This window comes from Barbatula barbatula (genome assembly GCF_947034865.1).
Source record: "Barbatula barbatula genome assembly, chromosome: 9".
NCBI lineage: Eukaryota > Metazoa > Chordata > Actinopteri > Cypriniformes > Nemacheilidae > Barbatula > Barbatula barbatula.
The window spans coordinates 23,109,696-23,127,502 of NC_136772.1; the positions used below are offsets into that span (position 1 = coordinate 23,109,696).

General features: G+C 37.5%; 1 protein-coding gene across 9 annotated transcripts in view; it reads left to right on the top strand.

The window, feature by feature from the left end:
- Window positions 1–2,178: 2,178 nt before the first annotated feature.
- rapgef4a (Rap guanine nucleotide exchange factor 4a) overlaps window positions 2,179–17,807 on the top strand; it is a 30,571-nt gene continuing 14,942 nt past the window's right edge. For 3 of the 9 annotated variants that reach the window (XM_079464515.1, XM_079464522.1, XM_079464517.1), the window contains exons 1-4: window positions 2,185–2,323; window positions 2,401–2,489; window positions 3,340–3,486; window positions 17,219–17,291. In XM_079464515.1, coding sequence (XP_079320641.1) covers window positions 17,234–17,291 — 58 coding nt within the window. In that variant the 5' untranslated portion in view covers window positions 2,185–2,323; window positions 2,401–2,489; window positions 3,340–3,486; window positions 17,219–17,233. Of the gene's footprint in view, window positions 2,324–2,400; window positions 2,490–3,339; window positions 3,487–9,608; window positions 9,716–10,518; window positions 10,572–17,218; window positions 17,292–17,807 lie in introns of those variants that run through there. The other 6 variants (XM_079464514.1, XM_079464519.1, XM_079464518.1 and 3 more) reach the window with 5 other exon arrangements.

A 17,807-nucleotide genomic window follows, 5' to 3' on the forward strand; every position in this document is an offset into this window, starting at 1 on the left:
TTTACATTCAGTCACTTAGCAGACACTTTTATCCAAAGCGACTTACAAATGTGATAAACATGCACACTTGCATCGAGCTCAAATTGGAACACGTGGCAGTTTAACCTGGTCGTGAGATGCCATGCATTATAATGCACCTTACACAAAGCTGCAATGCATCAAAAGCTTTGGTTTTAAAGAACTTATAAATCCAGATCATATATGTAATCCTGGGGTAGATTTGGGGAACTATCCACAATAAGAATGAAACGTATCCCAACAAAAATCGATCCTTTTATTGTTTGGAGCAGTTATTATGTGACTGGACACTGCTCATGATATATAGCCTAAAACCAAGAAATCTATAACATTACCAAGCAGTTAGCTAACTTTATATTCTTTTTATCTAACTTGGCAGAGATTTTGGTCTTAATGTGTTTACGACACACTCTAATGGGCTCTGACCTGCTCTTCCCTGCAATGAATGGCTCTGTCGATCAATATTTACACATCTAAAACAGATGGCCGTAGGTCTCTTTTAAAGAGTAAATGTCCCAGCACTGATTTCTCTCCGTTCCCTGCATCTTTATCTCCTTCTGTCACCTGACGTTGTTTTCACAGAGGCATGTTGACGCTCAACAGCAAATGTCCAGATGTCCCGAATCGAGCCGTATTTGATTTTCAGTGCTAAACTCAACAATATGTATTGATCACTGTTTGAAATTGAGTCATATAAGGTCATGAAAACTACTATAAAGACTAATAGTTGAGTGATTAGTTAAATGCAAAATATACATTTGACATATTGACATATACGTTACGTAGTAAGTCTTTAATCTCCACTTTAGGGTCATTTCATTTTGAGGTCAAACTGTTTGCACAGTAAATGGATTTTTGGTCTCTGTTAAACACACTTGCTCACATGATGTTATAGTTTGCACAGGTGTGTCTGACTTCTAGTGGGCATGTGTCACTGGATAAAGCAAGATGCATTTAAAACAAACATTTGAAATAGAGAAACAGAACCTACCTAAAAACAGTAAAGTATTCTTTGCTTAGCCTCTTCATAGCAAGAAAAAACTGTTTAACATGATGTGTGCTAACGCTCAATATGACGCTTAAACGATAATTGACATTCAAATAGAATACCAAAATACTTAAAAAGCAACACATACAAGTTTTGTGCCTCGGAAGGATGAACATCAGGCCCAGGCTAATTATGCCTCATCATTGTCGGGCTGTTTGTCTTTAGCCGTATCACTTTTGCTCAGTCACTCTCTGTGAAGTCTTGTGTTAGTGTAACTACTGCAACCCTGAGCAATCTTCCTTGTTTTCTGGTCTGCTGATAAAGTTTTTACATTACAGCTGGTTTGCCTGTTGTGGTACTAGTTTCTGGTATTGGACCCCTTGTATCTCCTTGCATGTCATAGAAGCTTTAAACATGATTATTTCGTTATATCTGTATTTAAAACCAGTTTAAGTTCATACAAACAAAACAATATAATATAATGTCAGAAAATTTTGAAGAGCTTGTGAAGCTGATAAAGCACAACAGTAAATCATCTACATATTTGATACCTAGCATTAAGAATCTTTCCCAGATATATAAGGAAAATGGGCCCTAACACTGACCCCTGAGGAATAGCAGTTAATGGAGCTTTTCTCTTGGGTTCATTTGTGGTGACTTAAACTTACCGTGCAGGACCACAGATTTGAGAACAACTGCTCTTAAGGGTGAATCTGAACTTCTGCTTTCTGTCCCTTATCAGATTCGCTTAATCGGACTATGTGTTATAATCCCACTATTTCAGCACAGTTGAATTGCCCAATAGGACATTTCCCACGCCTTACACATGACAGGGAGAGCAGTCAAGAATATATATAGAGGAAAGGAGGTCTGAGGTTTCATTGGGTTCGTCAGATAGGCATCCTCTGTGTTTGCGGGATATATGATTATAAAAATACATAGCACATTTAAGTCTAGCTTTTTCTGGTTTGGAATGTCCACTTTTCATCTTCCAATGTTTTTCTGAAATATTTAAACAAGTCCCATTCTCTATTTTTACCTATTAAATATCCTGTTTAACTTGAAAAGTAAACTAGACCAAACATAACGGTAAAGTAGAATCGTTTGTGAATTCCGCTTCATATTGACTCGACTGTTTTAATTCGTCTGTGTTTTGTATGTGTTGAATGTGAAGACCAGAGGAACGATCGGGGGAAGATGTGGACATTATTTTGGCCCGTCTGAAAAGCGTGAAGGCCTTTGAAAAGTTCCACCCTGCTCTATTTCAGCAGATTTGTCTGTGTGGCTACTACGAATGTCTGGAGAAAGGCATTACGCGTGAGTCTAACACAAATAGTGATACAACAAAAACATAAAGATAATATGATTTTATTTTACACTGCTTCTTCTGTTAGTGTACAGGCAGGGTGATATTGGCACCAACTGGTATGCTGTCCTGTCTGGGTCTCTGGACGTCAAAGTGTCTGAGACAGCAAACCATCAGGTACATTATTATACTAAATACTAGGGCTGTGCGATATAAAAAAAATGTGATAGCATGCTAAATCGGGCCACATCCAATATACAATACGATATTTTGTTTTCTATCTGCATCAACCTAAAACTTATACTAAAACTTATACAGACTATAGACCACTTCCCAAGATGTGAACACTGGTCCAGAAGAAGTTTCAGTTTTATTATTATTATTATTTTGAATCTCACATACTGTATATCTTTTAAACTTTAAGATATTCGTTTTGACATTTTGATACAGTTAGAAATGTTCTGTTAGTTGCACTTTGTCATTTTTTTCAACCGGTGTATCCTGTTAAAATCTGAAACAGGAAGTTCTATTGGAGCTGCTAGTTTACGTCATCCAAAGTGGTCTATAGTAACTTTTTGAATAAATTTGTTTTTGTTATTGCAATAATACAATTTCGATATATTACGCAGCTCTACTTCATGGCTAGTGTCTTACCACAGCATGGTCCAGCTCATTTGCACTTGTCCAGATGCATGCTGGTTGCGGTTTGAAGCAGAAATATGTATTTCCTCATGACTCCTGTCCATAACGAAACATGTATGAAACATCTCTATTGAGTGCAGATGCTTATTATAGAAAACTAGAACAAGATCTATAAATCTCTGAGGAGTGAAGAAGCAGTCCTCTCTCTCTTTCCCTGCATGTGTGTGTGTGTTGAGTGAAATTGCTTCGGTTATAAGAGGTCTAAAGTGGAAGTTCAGTGGTCTCTCTTCAGAAACATCTCAGATGGTTTGTTTCTACAAATGACCTCTACCCCTCCCCTCCTTTGTGTCTCATCACCTCTGAAATAGTTTTCCTTTTCCGTCAGGATGCTGTCACCATCTGTACGCTGGGCATCGGCACAGCTTTTGGGGAGTCCATACTGGACAACACTCCACGGCACGCTACCATTGTCACCCGAGAGTTCAGTGAACTACTGCGGATTGAGCAGAGGGACTTCAGGAGCCTGTGGGAGGTATGCACAAACACAAACTCCCACACTATCAGAACAAGAATTTGTGACACGATAATACTGTACATTTCTGCTGTGCTGAGTCAAGCATTCAATGTTTCACGCTATTGCATGAACTTTTAAAATAGTCATTCATTTCGGGGTGAACTATCCCTTTAAACCTTTTTATGATATTATTTTGGCATTTCCGTAGATTTGGAAGATTTGGTCTTTCCATATTATTTTGAGTTTCTCTGCTCCCTTGTCTTCTTTCTGAGTTTCTCCATATGTGGTCATTTACAACATCCTCTCTAAAGGAATATTTGAATATTTAATAACAGAATACTTCAATTTGAAAGTTGATCGGGTGACTGGCAACACTTCAATAGTGAGACAAAAAAAACGTCAGTCTGTGTTTACACGTGTATTTTAATATTATGTGTAATATATCATTTCCACAGGCAAAGTAGAACTATGAAAATATTGGAGATGGATTTTATCCGCTTTATCACATTTGTCCAGGAGGAGGCAGTGAGGTTCCATTCACGTATCTTAAATGTTGCTATTGGTGTTTTAGCACAGGGGTCTTCAACGTTTTTCGGGGCAAGGACCCCTTAGATGAGAGATGGATGAAGCAGGGACCCCCTTATACTATCATGTTAAGGAAAATTCATTTCTGTACCCAAGCTTTACATTTTTAACAAAAGGTTGCCTGTTGGTAAGCAGTAATTAGTGGACCCCTTACAGTTCCACTGCGGACCCCCGGTTGAAGACCCATGTTTTAGCATATCGCAGAGAATGACTGTTCTGATTTGGTGCTATTTTTAGTAATACTGAAATATAAATTCTCATAGTAATGTGCCATTATTATAGTTGTTCCTATTCCTATTGTTGGTAATTTTCAAGCCAATTTCATATGGTTCATACGTTATTGCTTTACTCTATACTCATGTTTCTTATGATATGTGCTTTATGAGGTCGTGCTTGAATGTGATGGTGAATAGAGCTGCACATATGTTAATACGTGCACAGTGTGAGTTTATTAGGCTTTTGTTGTGTCGTTTTGTTTTTTCCGGCCGTGGGCGCTAAGAAACACTGAGCATGATGGGAAACTTTTACTGGAGCAGGTCAAGCCATATCAATGTAGTCTGTGTGTGTGTGTGTGTGTGCGCGGGTGCGTGGGGAATCTGAGAGAGTCTGTGTACCAGCAGAAGTTCTCAGGTGTATCTGATATGACTGAGATGATGTCACTCTTATCTCATCATTAATGTTGTGTCTGGTTGTCTGTATTTATGCTCGTCTGCTAAAAATCTATTCGTGGCAGTTATATAACATATTTACATTTCAATAATATACATTGTGTTATGCAAGTTAATTTAAAGGTCCAGTAAATGAAATCTAGCGGCATCTAGGTTGTGTATTGCAACCAACGGCGGATGACACGGAACAAAGATTTCGTCACGTTCTCGCTTCTTTGCCGAAGGAGATAACGTTATACAAATTTTATAAAATTTTGCATATTAACTAATATTTTTTGTTATATAAACTCAAAAAGATGATAAGGCAGTCAGGTTACTTACTTTTTAAAGTTGAAACAACAAATCAATCTTTACATTGTACACCTCTGAAAACAAACAGTATCTAAATTATATTGCATTTTTGTCAACAGATCTGCCAAAAAATTACACATTGGACCTTAAAGAAAAATTCTTAACCAAGTTTATCAATAACTATTTAGTTTCAAACTATAGTAAATGAATGAACTGTTCACTGGCTGTCAGTCCGACTGAACTGTGCTGATGGGTTATGGGGATTTCACTGAATTTAGTTCATTAAACCACCGAGAAGATTTTTCCGTCATAAATTAATTTCTCATGAACATTTACACCCCCAGAGCCTTTACACAAGATAAATGCTTTTGTGTGGCTGTATATTGGGTCTGTAAAATTGTTTATATTCACATGTCCGCTGGGAGCGAGAGGTGTGTCTGTTTATGCACTTCTTGGATATTTGTAGTGTAATGTTGGTTCATTGGGTGGAATGCCCACAGAGCTGACTAACAGGAAAAGAGAGAGACACTGTGTGTTCAGGGGGTTTTGGGATGGGCAGGTTCCCATGAACATGGTCCCATCCCACCCACATCAGCTTACACACAACAATAACAACACGCACACACACATGAGATGTCAAATTATAAAAGTGTTACGGCTAGGATCAGAAACACTATAATTCATCTGCTGTTCTTGCTGTACTGTATGTTCTAAGAAAGAACTAAACAATTTATTAGCTAAATAGACATACGTCAAAGTATCAGGTTGACTATTGATTATTTAGATTATTTCTTTTGTGAACTGACTGCAATCAAATATTTTTGATGATATGCTGTTCCAAAAACAAAATTCATACATTAGTACCTCATTGCAGTATTGGTATTAAAGCCTTTTTAGAAACAACAACAACGTACAATATATTTGCCATGTTACAAAGCTTTTGTCTCTGATGGCAAGTATTTGAGTTAAAGATTCTGAAGAGAGGAAAATTGAGTCAAGTATTTGTTCATCACCCAGCATCAAATGTCCCAGCTGTTATATAAATCATGTAGCGCACGATGAAGAAGATAGAAGATAGAAGATAGACGTTACAGAACACAAAAAGTGACAACATCTAGGGAGGAATGTTTGCAGGACACTATCTCAGTCCGGTATCTCGAAACGGTTGTACAGACTACTGAAAAAACTGGCTGATACGAAATATCATCTAATTTATGCCGTTTATGTATAATTATCATTAATGAATCATATAATGATGGTATAAGTAACACAGTGTGTTCCTGTTCTGGCTGAACATTGGCGTTTGAGGGAAACTGGATGTGAGATAAAAGCGAGCTTTGGCAAAAACCAGCAGCACCTGTAACTCATTTCTATTTCAAAGCCTGCAGCCGTGTGCTGGATAATTGTGATGTTTGTTTGAAGCCGTGTGTCTCTGTGTCTTTACAGAAGGACAGCTGGCCTTTAATCTGACACATACACACAGAGCTCCTTGCTCTCAATGACACTCACTGAACAAACTCTACGTCTCATTGACGCTTCAGTATTTCTGTTTTATTTGGATGTGTTGCTTCTATATTTGTAGTTGACGAATTTATACTCTTTGAGCATGGGGGGTTCAGCTGCGGCTTTATAAGGATGTCAAAAAAACGAAATTGCCATGATTCTGTCCTTCTTGTCATGAGTCTTCTTGTTCTGTGGACAGTCGTGACAGTACCATGTCTTTTGTGCTTGTTGTGTTGTGTGTGGAGACACGTGGCCCTTGTTGTGACTTTGCGCCGCGTTATGAGTCTCTTAGCCCCGCCTTGATTCCCGTAATCTCGCCCTTAGTGTTTGATTCCTGTCATCTGCCCGACACCTCCCCTATATAATCATCCCTTCGTGACTTGCGGGTTCGTTGTTGTTCATCCCCAGTCCGTGTTTTGGATTACCAGTGAGATACTGTATACCTTGTTTCCAGTCTTGCCTTGACGTTATTTTGTGGACTTATTATTTTGTTACCTGGACATACGTTTGTTTTATGTTGTGTTTAAGTTGCTGTTTACTCCATCGAACTCAACAAACATGAACCTAGCTGCCAAGAGTCGGCTGACCATTAGTGGCGGTCGACCTGTGAGACGATCCAGACGTGCAAGGGTCCGTTTCCCCCTCCAGAGCGTTCAGGCCCTTGAAGAGTATGCCCGGGCTTCTGCGACGAGGAGGGGTCTCTGGGCTCCTCTTGAACGCCTTCTTCATCGCGGGTCTCAAGGACCCTCCCCCTCTGGTGAAGCGGGAGAGGTGGACCCGTGGGTCATTCCAGGGCCTGGTAGATGACTTCGGCCAGACCAGGAGGGAGGACTTCAGGGCCCCTTCGACCCTCCGTTCCCGAGGGCCGCGTTCTTTCTCTGACCGAAACATCAGGACCGGTCATCAGTCAGCGGGGGAAGCTCACCAGGCGGGTGTCCGTGGAGCATGTCGACCTCACACCTGCTTTTCCTGAGCCTGCAGTGCTTTCTACCACCACCATGGACGCAGGTGGGAACGCTACACCGGCGACCCACTCAAGGAGGAAGAAGCGGAGGAGGGGGTCGCTGACACCACGTCAGACATCCAGTCCGGTCCAGAGCCTCTTTTCCCTACCTTACGGTCTGCGAGTGGGTTCTCTGTCTGGAAATTCCGGACACTAAATGATCCTTGCGGGACACTTCAGCTGAATAACATTATTTTCAATGATAACGCTGATTTCCTTACGCTGCCCTCCTTTTTTTAGAAACATTGTAAACTCTAAAATGAAGAAAGGTAAACATCCATTTGCAACTGCCAATGTCATGTGTACATCATGATGTCAGGCTGAAAATAGTAAATTTACCAATTCATTCATCTTGTAATGGAATCACATAGAGTGGCTAGAGCTTGAGTACCTCCAAAAATTGCTGAGCAACTTCATGTTTCAATTGAAATTTTGAATTTTTACTTTTGAAATTGAATAGTTTTAATATACCAAATACTTTATATTACATGCATTAAAGTTCATACAATATATTAATTTATTAAATTAATTTGCATTTAATATATTTGCTGTATTGTGTTTTTTTTTTGTTGATATCTGAAAATCTATAGATGTAATACACATAAAATACAAATATTTGTTAGGGATGTAACAATATTATCAATTTCATGGTGTCGCAATAGCAAAACTGTCTCAATATTATCAATTTCATGGTGTCGCAATAGCAAAACTGTCTCCATATTATCAATTTCACGGTGTCGCAATAGCAAAACTGTCTCAATATTATCAATTTCATGGTGTCGCAATAGCAAAACTGTCTCAATATTATCAATTTCATGGTGTCGCAATAGCAAAACTGTCTCAATATTATCAATTTCACGGTGTCGCAATAGCAAAACTGTCTCAATATTATCGATATCATGGTGTCGCAATAGCAAAACTGTCTCAATATTATCAATTTCACGGTGTCGCAATAGCAAAACTGTCTCAATATTATCAACTTTACGGTGTCGCAATAGCAAAACTGTCTCAATATTATCAACTTTACGGTGTCGCAATAGCAAAACTGTCTCAATATTATCAACTTTACGGTGTCGCAATAGCAAAACTGTCTCAATATTATCAATTTCATGGTGTCGCAATAGCAAAACTGTCTCAATATTATCAATTTCATGGTGTCGCAATAGCAAAACTGTCTCAATATTATCATGGTCACATGACTGTATGAAATGATAGGTCTCCGGGCTATAACATAGAGAATGTTAAACAATAAAATGAATATAACCTCTGTCAAGGTCCAGCTGGTGCAGTTTTTTATTATATAAGAGGGAGTTTTTTGATCCCTCTCATACTATACCTATGATTAGAGGATAAAGAAAAGAGGACGGATACGACATGGTTAATTTGTTCAATAATCGTTTATTAAACACTTATGGCATTTTTTCCAAGTCTTCATTTGTCTTTTCAAATATAACAATAAATGAAGAGTTTGGTTCCAAAAGGAGATAACTCTGTTTCTACATTTTACTAACGCAATAAAACACAATAAAAACATGTTAACATGATTTTAAAAAACAACAATATTATCTCATTTTGTAACCAAACTCTTCAAATATAGTACCGCAAGGCAGTACACCGAGGTATTATGATGAGATTCTTACACTGTTAACTTACATCCCTAATATTTGTATCTAGTGGCTTATTTATATAAGATTCCCCTTAGACAGTGAAAACAAGATCTGATCTAAAGAATATGTTTATGAAAGTCCGTGTCTCATATATCATCAGTATATGCACTTGTGTCTTTTCCATTTGTGAATCAGTATGCACATTTTAAAAGAATACAAAAAATACGAAGAGAGAAGTCGTGGTAGACAAAAACATGTATTAATGTGAAACTGAACGTGCAGGTTCAAATTCTAAACGATTACCGAAGTTCTGTGAGACGAAAAGAAAAATGTTTGGACATTTTGTGTACTAAATGTGTGTTTGAGTGTGTGTGTGTATGTGCAGTCAGTAGTCATAGACCATGATAATTGGAGTACTCAAATCGCCTAGCAACCATTTCACTCTAAAAGGAAGGGGGGGTCAGCTACCCATTCAACACACACACACACACACACACACAGAGAGAGCGAGCAAGAGAGAGAGAGACAGACAGACAGTCTAGTCCTGACTGCTTCAGTGTCTTACACTAATGTGGAGGTCATCACTATAGGTAAGTGTCTGAACGCTCACTCTATCATCCGTTTTTCTTTTGACCTTTTCTCCGCACGATGCTGTTCTGGCTCTTTTTTAAGTGTGCTTCATTCTTCTGCTCTTTCTATCCCCTGTGAGATTCGTTGTCAGGATGCACGCACAACTTTTCGTGGGACTGTGTGTGTGTGCATTACTGATGTTCATTTCTGATATAATAGGTCTTCACTTAGATTCGAATGAAGTGAGAGAGAATACAGTGGACGCTGCTCGTGGCTTTGAGAGTTATGTAATCTGTGTGAATAATTCAGTGATGTAAAGTGCAGTGGTCACTTTTCTTTAAAGAGATACAGTTCTTTGTGTCATTTAAAGGGAATTCGTCTATCAATTTGTTTCACATAAAATGTAAAGAACTATTATGAGCTGTCTGGCAAGCCTCAAAATATGTTTTGTCACAAATGTGATTGTCACCATTTTTTGATAATAAATGTGATATATACTGCACTTTGATGATTGCAATAACTGATTTAGTTATAATGAATGAAGTTATGCATACTATTGTACATGGCATTACAGTGCAGACCTTTATTGCACATTGAAATATTCAATGAAATGTTGAACTCCTTTTTTTTCTTGTGTTTTTGGCCGTAATATATTTGTCCATACTATTTTAATGTCCACATTATGTAGCGGCACCATCAGACAGCATTTATGCTTTATTATAGAGGTTTACGCTCGATTGGTTTTGCGAACTCCAGGCAGATTTCTCCGGGCTGTTCAGGTTACACGGAATAATAATGATAACCAGATTCTCTCTCTCTCTAGTTTTGAAGTTGTGTCATCTCTGTTCATGAAAGCTCCCATCCCATTCACGGCAGGTATGTTTTTGCAGGCGTGGGCTACACGTATCACTTTGAATCTTGCTCGAACCAACAGCTTTATCTTGATCTCATCTGACACGACATAGCAGCTGCTGTGCAGTTTGGCTCCAGACTCACTTTCACGTTCGTTTTGAGTAACTACATCTTCTGTTGCGTCTTTCCCTCATTTCCTCAGAAGCTCCTTCAAAGTGAGCACCAGCCACTCTTTGAGGTGTCTGTGTGGTTTGATGTGGCTTTCATGTCCCGATAATTGAACACTGGCTAACTGGATCATCCGAATACATACTTTCAGATTCACAACCGGAATAATGATCTCTTGACTGTAGGGTTCATCCAGATCGTTGTGTAAATATTTTAATGATTCACGTGTTACTGTAGAGTCTAGATAATTGTAAGACGGTAAAAATATGTATTTTAAATATAAAGTAATTTATATCACATAAAAGTACATTTATAATTAATACTCATTTTATTTATTTGGCCTATTACAAGGTACCATGTTTTTCTCCATCTAATATCTTTATTGATTTACAGTTTAAAGAAGAAAGATCTAGACGTTATATTAGACAGCATCCTGTCATTTGGAAAACACATCTCAAATGTCACAAAAACAGCCTTTTCCACCTTAGAAATGTTGCTGATGTTCCACCTATGTGTTGCTGACGCAGAGAAGCTTATTCATGCATTTGTGACCTCAAGACTTGACTACTGTAATGCGCTACTTAGTGGTTGTGCTACATCATCAATAAACAAACTACAGTTAGTTCAGAACGCAGCTGCCAGAGATCTAACCAGGACCAGAAAATACCATGACATAACCCCAATGTTATCAACCCTTCACTGGATACACATTAAGTATCGTATTGACTTTAAAGTTCTTTTAATCACTTATAAAGCCTTAAAGGGTTTAGCCCCTACCTACCTAACAGAGCTTCTATCGAAACCCATCACGCTCTCTAAGATCTCAAAACTCAGGACTTTTGATAAAACCTGGAATAACTAAATCCACCAAAGGAGGTCGAGCTTTCTCATACGTAGCACCTAAACTCTGGAATATCCTTCACGACACTATTCGAGGATCAGACACACTCTGCCAATTTAAATCTATTAAAGACGCATCTTTTCAGCCAAGCATTCACTTGATGCAAATATACTAAATAAAGCACCGGGAGACTGCATTTATTACATTTTATTTACTAGAATAATTTTACTTGTTACATTAACACCACGTAGTGTGTTTAACCTTTTTTGTGTTTTTCGTTCTATTTTTCCCTGTAAAGCCGCTTTGGAACAATGCACATTGTGAAAAGTGCAATATAAATAAAATGGAATTGAATGTGTATTAATATTCAGACTTCACTGATGATGAAAACGTTCCTTTATCTTTCAAGTAAAAAACTCGAATAATCTCTAAGCAGGATGCGGTTGTCATGGCGATGGGACACTTTTATTGGTTCTGTATGCTGGTTTGGCATGTCTTTGGTCAGTTTAAAGACCTCCAGTTGACGCAAACATCTCCGCGATGACTTATTTCGGTGAAGAATGATTTCATTTCCTGTTAATATAGTCCATCTCTGTTTTAATTCAGATGTAATCTGTTATATCTCTGTAAAAGCGTGATGCTTGGAAAGTCCGTTTTAATGAATAGTTTCAAACATGCAATTTCATTATACTTTTATGTGATGAGTTAGTTGGAGTCTTTCTCAGCCGAAGAACATTGAACAGACCGACTCTATAAAATTACCTGACAGAGGTCATAGTGTCTGACAAAGAATCTCACGAGATGTCTTTAAAGTTTGTAGTTTATGCACCACATTTGACAGAATTAGGAATGACTAATCTCACCTTCTTTTGGTTGGTCATCTTCCCTAAAGTGACCCAATCGATTGTGCCAATGATACTGATGTGAAGATGTTCAAACAAACAGAGCAACGTTACGATAGCACCACAAATCCCAAACACTTTAGTGTCATGACATCTTTATCGATTTATCGGTGACTTTATCGATTTTTTAAGGAGTAGTAACCTTTCTGTCATCATGTACACACCCTCTTGTCATTTCAAACCTGCATGACTTGCTTTCTTCCGCGGAACAGAAGATATTTTGAAAAATGTTGGTAACAGAACAGCACAGCACCCCATTCACATCCCATCCATTGTATGGACACACTGCAGCTGAATGGGGGGTTAGCAACATTCTTCAAAATATCTTCTTTCGTGTTGAAAATCGTACAGGCTTGAAATGACAAGAGGATGATAAATGATGACAGAATTATCATTTTGAAGGTGAACTACTCCTTTAATAGATAATGATATTGAAACACATTCTCTCTCTCTCTTTCTTTGAACTCATTGAGTTGAAAACACTAATTCAATGATTCATATGTGAACAAACTCGACAGAAAATGTGCCGTATTACGTTTCTAATGGTTGTTTATTAAGATTGTTAAATTAATAATACGAAAAATCCTTTTTGTGATCTTTCAACAAGATTATTTTTGTTTCACTGGCTGTTCGGTTAAAATTATGGTTCTTCCAGAGCAGAATAATAAATATCCACACGTACTGTATACTGAAGCCAGTGAACTGATCCGTCTTTTCTAATCTGGTGATAATCTTCGCTGTTTTTGGTCTCCAGTAGCTTGTGTAATTTGTAGAGGAGGGTTATATAAGAGTTTTCTTGAGATATTCACACACCCTGAGCATGCATGCTTCATTACTCACTTCGGCTTGAATGAACATCTACTGTATCTCTAGTCTACACTGCACATGTGTGAAGATCTGTATGTGACTGCATTTGTCTCGTTATATTTTTAAGTAAATGTCCATTAGCAGATTCAAGATGTTTATATGAACCCCTGTCTCAATGTGCGTGTATCTTGTTGTGTATTTGTATATCAGTCTGACTAGGCGCCTCTATCATGTCTCCCCCCATCACAGCTCTCCACTACGGCTTCAGGGGGTTGTGGGTAATTTGTCATGTTGTGTTGCTCTTTGTGCACAATTTAGGCCATTAATGCCAATAATTATAAGGAATATAGATATATAAAATTTGGCCATTAGCACACATGCACAAATAAATGGAGAAAATGTACTGATGATCCAGACTGTTTTAAACACATTACTCCCAAATTTTGCATCACCATGGAAACCAATTGTAAGAGCAGATTGTCTGTGTTCAGCTAACAGACATCCACTTGTGAATTTTAGTCTTAATATTGTACTTGTATATTTCATCACCAGGTACGGTGATGAAAATGTAATAATTTAAGTGTTTATTGAATAATTGAGTCATGGATGTGTTGTGTTTGTAAGGATTTTTCGTTCCGTGTCACATCATCAGTCTGACTGCTCAAAGGTTTTCTACATTTCTTCTATGGTGGTTTCACTAGAGAAAAACGCATGACTCTTGAGTTTGACGTATCATGTCAGTCTAATAGTCACTAACAGTTATTCTTTATATTACTTTTGTTCCACGTTGTAATCAGTATATTCAACAATACACTCAAAACTATGGATGTTTCAACTGGTATTACTTCAAAATCCCCCAAAATCAAGCTTCATTTAGTTAGTCTATCATTTTAACGAAATGTTTTCTTGTCATTTTATCAAACAGCTTTTTCAAGTCTTATTTTAGTTTTGTAATAAATAAATGAATATGATGGCACAATTATATTTAAGCACTTTCGGGCGAAAGACTTTATGAGATTATGAGAATACCTTCAGTCAGGTAAACCCAAAATGTTTGACATCGTTTAATGCACACTTTGTGATCGTTGCATTACATAACAAAATATGACATGATTGTTTGTATTTAATGCACTGACAACATCAACTTATTTTTATCTGCACAGGATGTCTGTGAAATATGTTTACTCACTTTCTGGCATATCAATTCTTACCTATCGATAGACGCACTGACATATTAGGTTAGGTTGTTGTGATTTATGTGAGCATCATTCAGAGATAATGACCGCTTCTCTCCGAGAGAGACCCGTAGTCCCTACAGAGCAACATCTCACATCTGCACCAGAGAAAAACTGTGTTCACCGTCTCAAGTGTCCTGCTTAATGGATCTGTGTGACACTAGTCACTGAGCTTTACTTAATGGCACCAAAACATTCAGACAAATTGATTTAACCCTTTTCAAAGACTTAATGATTTTGAATCCAAATTCTGTAGCTTCTTGACTTTATAAGGAGCTTTAGATATTTCCCTGAGGAAAATGTTATTGCTCTTCTACAGCTCAGGAGATTTGAGCGAGTTCTCAGAGTTATTATAGTATTAGTTGATTAATATTTAAATGAGCTGAAATTTTGAGATTTGTAATGTTAATTTCAGATACATTATTAGCAATTGCGTTTTATGGTTTCGTCATTTTTAAGATTTTGTATTGGTTCATATTTTATGTTTCTATTTAATATTAATTATTTTTATTGGTAGGTTTGGTTATTATTATAATTTTAGAACTTATTTCAGTTTATTCCAAAAATCTTTATCTCATGTCTTCTTAAAATGTCTATCTCATATCTTCTTTGATAAGAAATCAAACAGAAACACATAAGATAAATGGTTAAATCTTTGCAGAGAATAGATCAGAAAATGAAGAATTCTGGATTGTAATAATCTGGATTTGGCTCAGTTTGATGAGAAGTGTTCATATTGAGACAAAATAATAATGACTTGGTTTGAACATTGAGATCTCATCTGAAACTCAATCGGAGACATTCGTGAGATTTCTTGGTCTTTCATCGGGAGAAATATCTGAGACGCAGGAGACCGTTTCTGTTGTCTCCATTGATGTCAAGGAGAGATATTTTAATATATGAATGATATCTCGTGTGATTTTTCTTTCTGACCGATTGGTGTGTGAGGCTGTCATATTGTTTTCTGTTCTGTATCAGGTTAGATGGGTCAGAGCAGAACTCAATTGTATTATTGAAAGTGGTCTTTAGGGAGGTACCAATCAGTTTAGGTCTGTTATGGACTCTTAAACAGATTACCTGACCTCCATGGACAAACAGGACTTTCTGCTTTTCCATTCAATGCTAAATGGACTCTAATCTCTCTGGTGTCTTGTGTTCAAAACAACTCAAAGTGCACAAGAGCTCTTCTCCATCAGTAACCCACATAAGTGCCTCAATAGCACTTCTGTCTGTTTGCCTGTCTGTCTACAGTATATTTGTATTTATTGTACTAATCTAAAATACTCTCTTTGCGTAAGTGTCGGCCCCTTGTAGGTGTTTAAAATGAAAGTAAACCTATATAAGATGTGCTGTTTGATCTGTAGTTCGGAAATATTGGTTTAATCCATCATAATCTTCTCTGATCCAGAGTCAGACCTGATTAAAGAGATTACAGACATTTCTCCATACGGCTTTCCTGAGCTGCATCTCAAAAGGTGGTTGCTAGGGTGCACTGAATGGTTGCTAGGTGGTGCTTGTTTTGGTCAAAAGAACTGACCCCACTCTCTCATATTCTGGTCTTCATCCCTCGATGATTGTTGCGTCTGTTTTATCATCTGACGGTGAAGTGATGCACATTTCTCTCAAGGTTTCATTCACACCTGTAACACAAATATTCAGCATGTAAGTTACGGGTTCCTTCACAATCAGATGATGGGCACCTGTAGTCACAGACTCTGTTATTATGTTAATATGATGTGTGTATGGTTTTGTCCGTCTAATAATGGAAAGGCACATGCTGTCACTTCTGTTACGGATCACTGGCTTTTACAAAACATTGAGTAGATGTGTGTGTGTTCACGTGTGCGTGCATCCATGAATCATATATGACCAACTCTTTGAACTGAGATGTCCTTAACGCATCACAAAACAAACATTTTAACCCATTTTACCTCCATATTGTGACATATTTCTAGAGAGCAGTCGTAGCACTCACTGTTAACCCGAATGTTCAAAGTAAGCTGCATTTTAAGTGTAGCGTGCAAATAGGGGGCGACAGGGACACATTTTTCTAGGCACGTTGGTGCCGGATCGAGATGGAAATTTTAAGGGAGAAAGAGACTCAGGTTTAGACCGAAAGAAAAAACCTTGTTGAATGATGAATGTTCATTTATCTTTGATATTTAGAAGAGTTTGTTGTATTTTTGACGTTTGGGGTTCAGAAGAGTGGTGCATATGCATATGAGGGTTGCCAGAGCAGTTGTGTGTGTTAATTCACTCTCTCTGAAGGCTGTTTGTTAATTGTTGATGCAGGTGAAATGTTTTGGATGTTACCTTACTAAATATTAAAAATGAAAATGAATTAACATGCATGAGCAAAAAACTCAAAACATGATAGTGCTGCCTATTTAAAATAGGGAACATCATAACTCAAAAGACTTGATTTTATCCATCAGGATCGAATTCTTGATTTCTTCTATCAGGATCGTAAAAAGTGCGTCTGGAGGAGAGGGACGTCAAAAAATAGGGCTTGATGATGTCAACTGCAAATAAAAGTGGTTTCAGAGGATTGATAAATGTAAAAAATGTGCTCTGACAGATCACACGTTGTAAAATGAGCAGCATGTATTTATGATTCTACCTCATGTTGACTTTATACTGATTAGAGATTATTATCAATGTGTTTCATTAGGCTGTTTATTTATATATATGATGGCTTTGGTGCCGTTTTTTTTTCAGAAGTATCGTCACTGTATGGCTGGTCTATTGGTCCCTCCCTATGGTGTTATGGACAGCTGCCCGAACGCTGATAGTAAGTAAAAACTCTGAATTCTGTCATCATTTACACAACCGCATGTCATTCTAAACCGTGTGAATTTCCTTTTTCTATGAAACAAGAAGAAAATATTTTAAATATAGACGTTTCAAAGAAAACGTTATTGCGCATGCACGCCATTGTGGCCCACACTTAACTTCCGATACACATCCGCGAGTCCTTGTTGATTATTTCTGATAACAAGCAAACGAAATAACAAGTAAATGACATTAACAAGCTAGAAGTTTGTCTAGCCAGTATTATTTTGGGTTAGTAGAAGAACCGTAACTTGGCTAAACTTAAATGCGACAAAGTTACACGACCCATTCAACAAATTGTTTATTTAATAAAATTATTATACAATCAATTTGTTCAATATGATTTATTATTAATATAAATAAAATGTAAATATACAATTAGCGACTAGCCTGACCAATCATCAAACACAGACCGGAAGTAACTTCGGGCCGTGCGTGTGAGGAGAGCTTCACATTTTCTCCGTCAACATATACT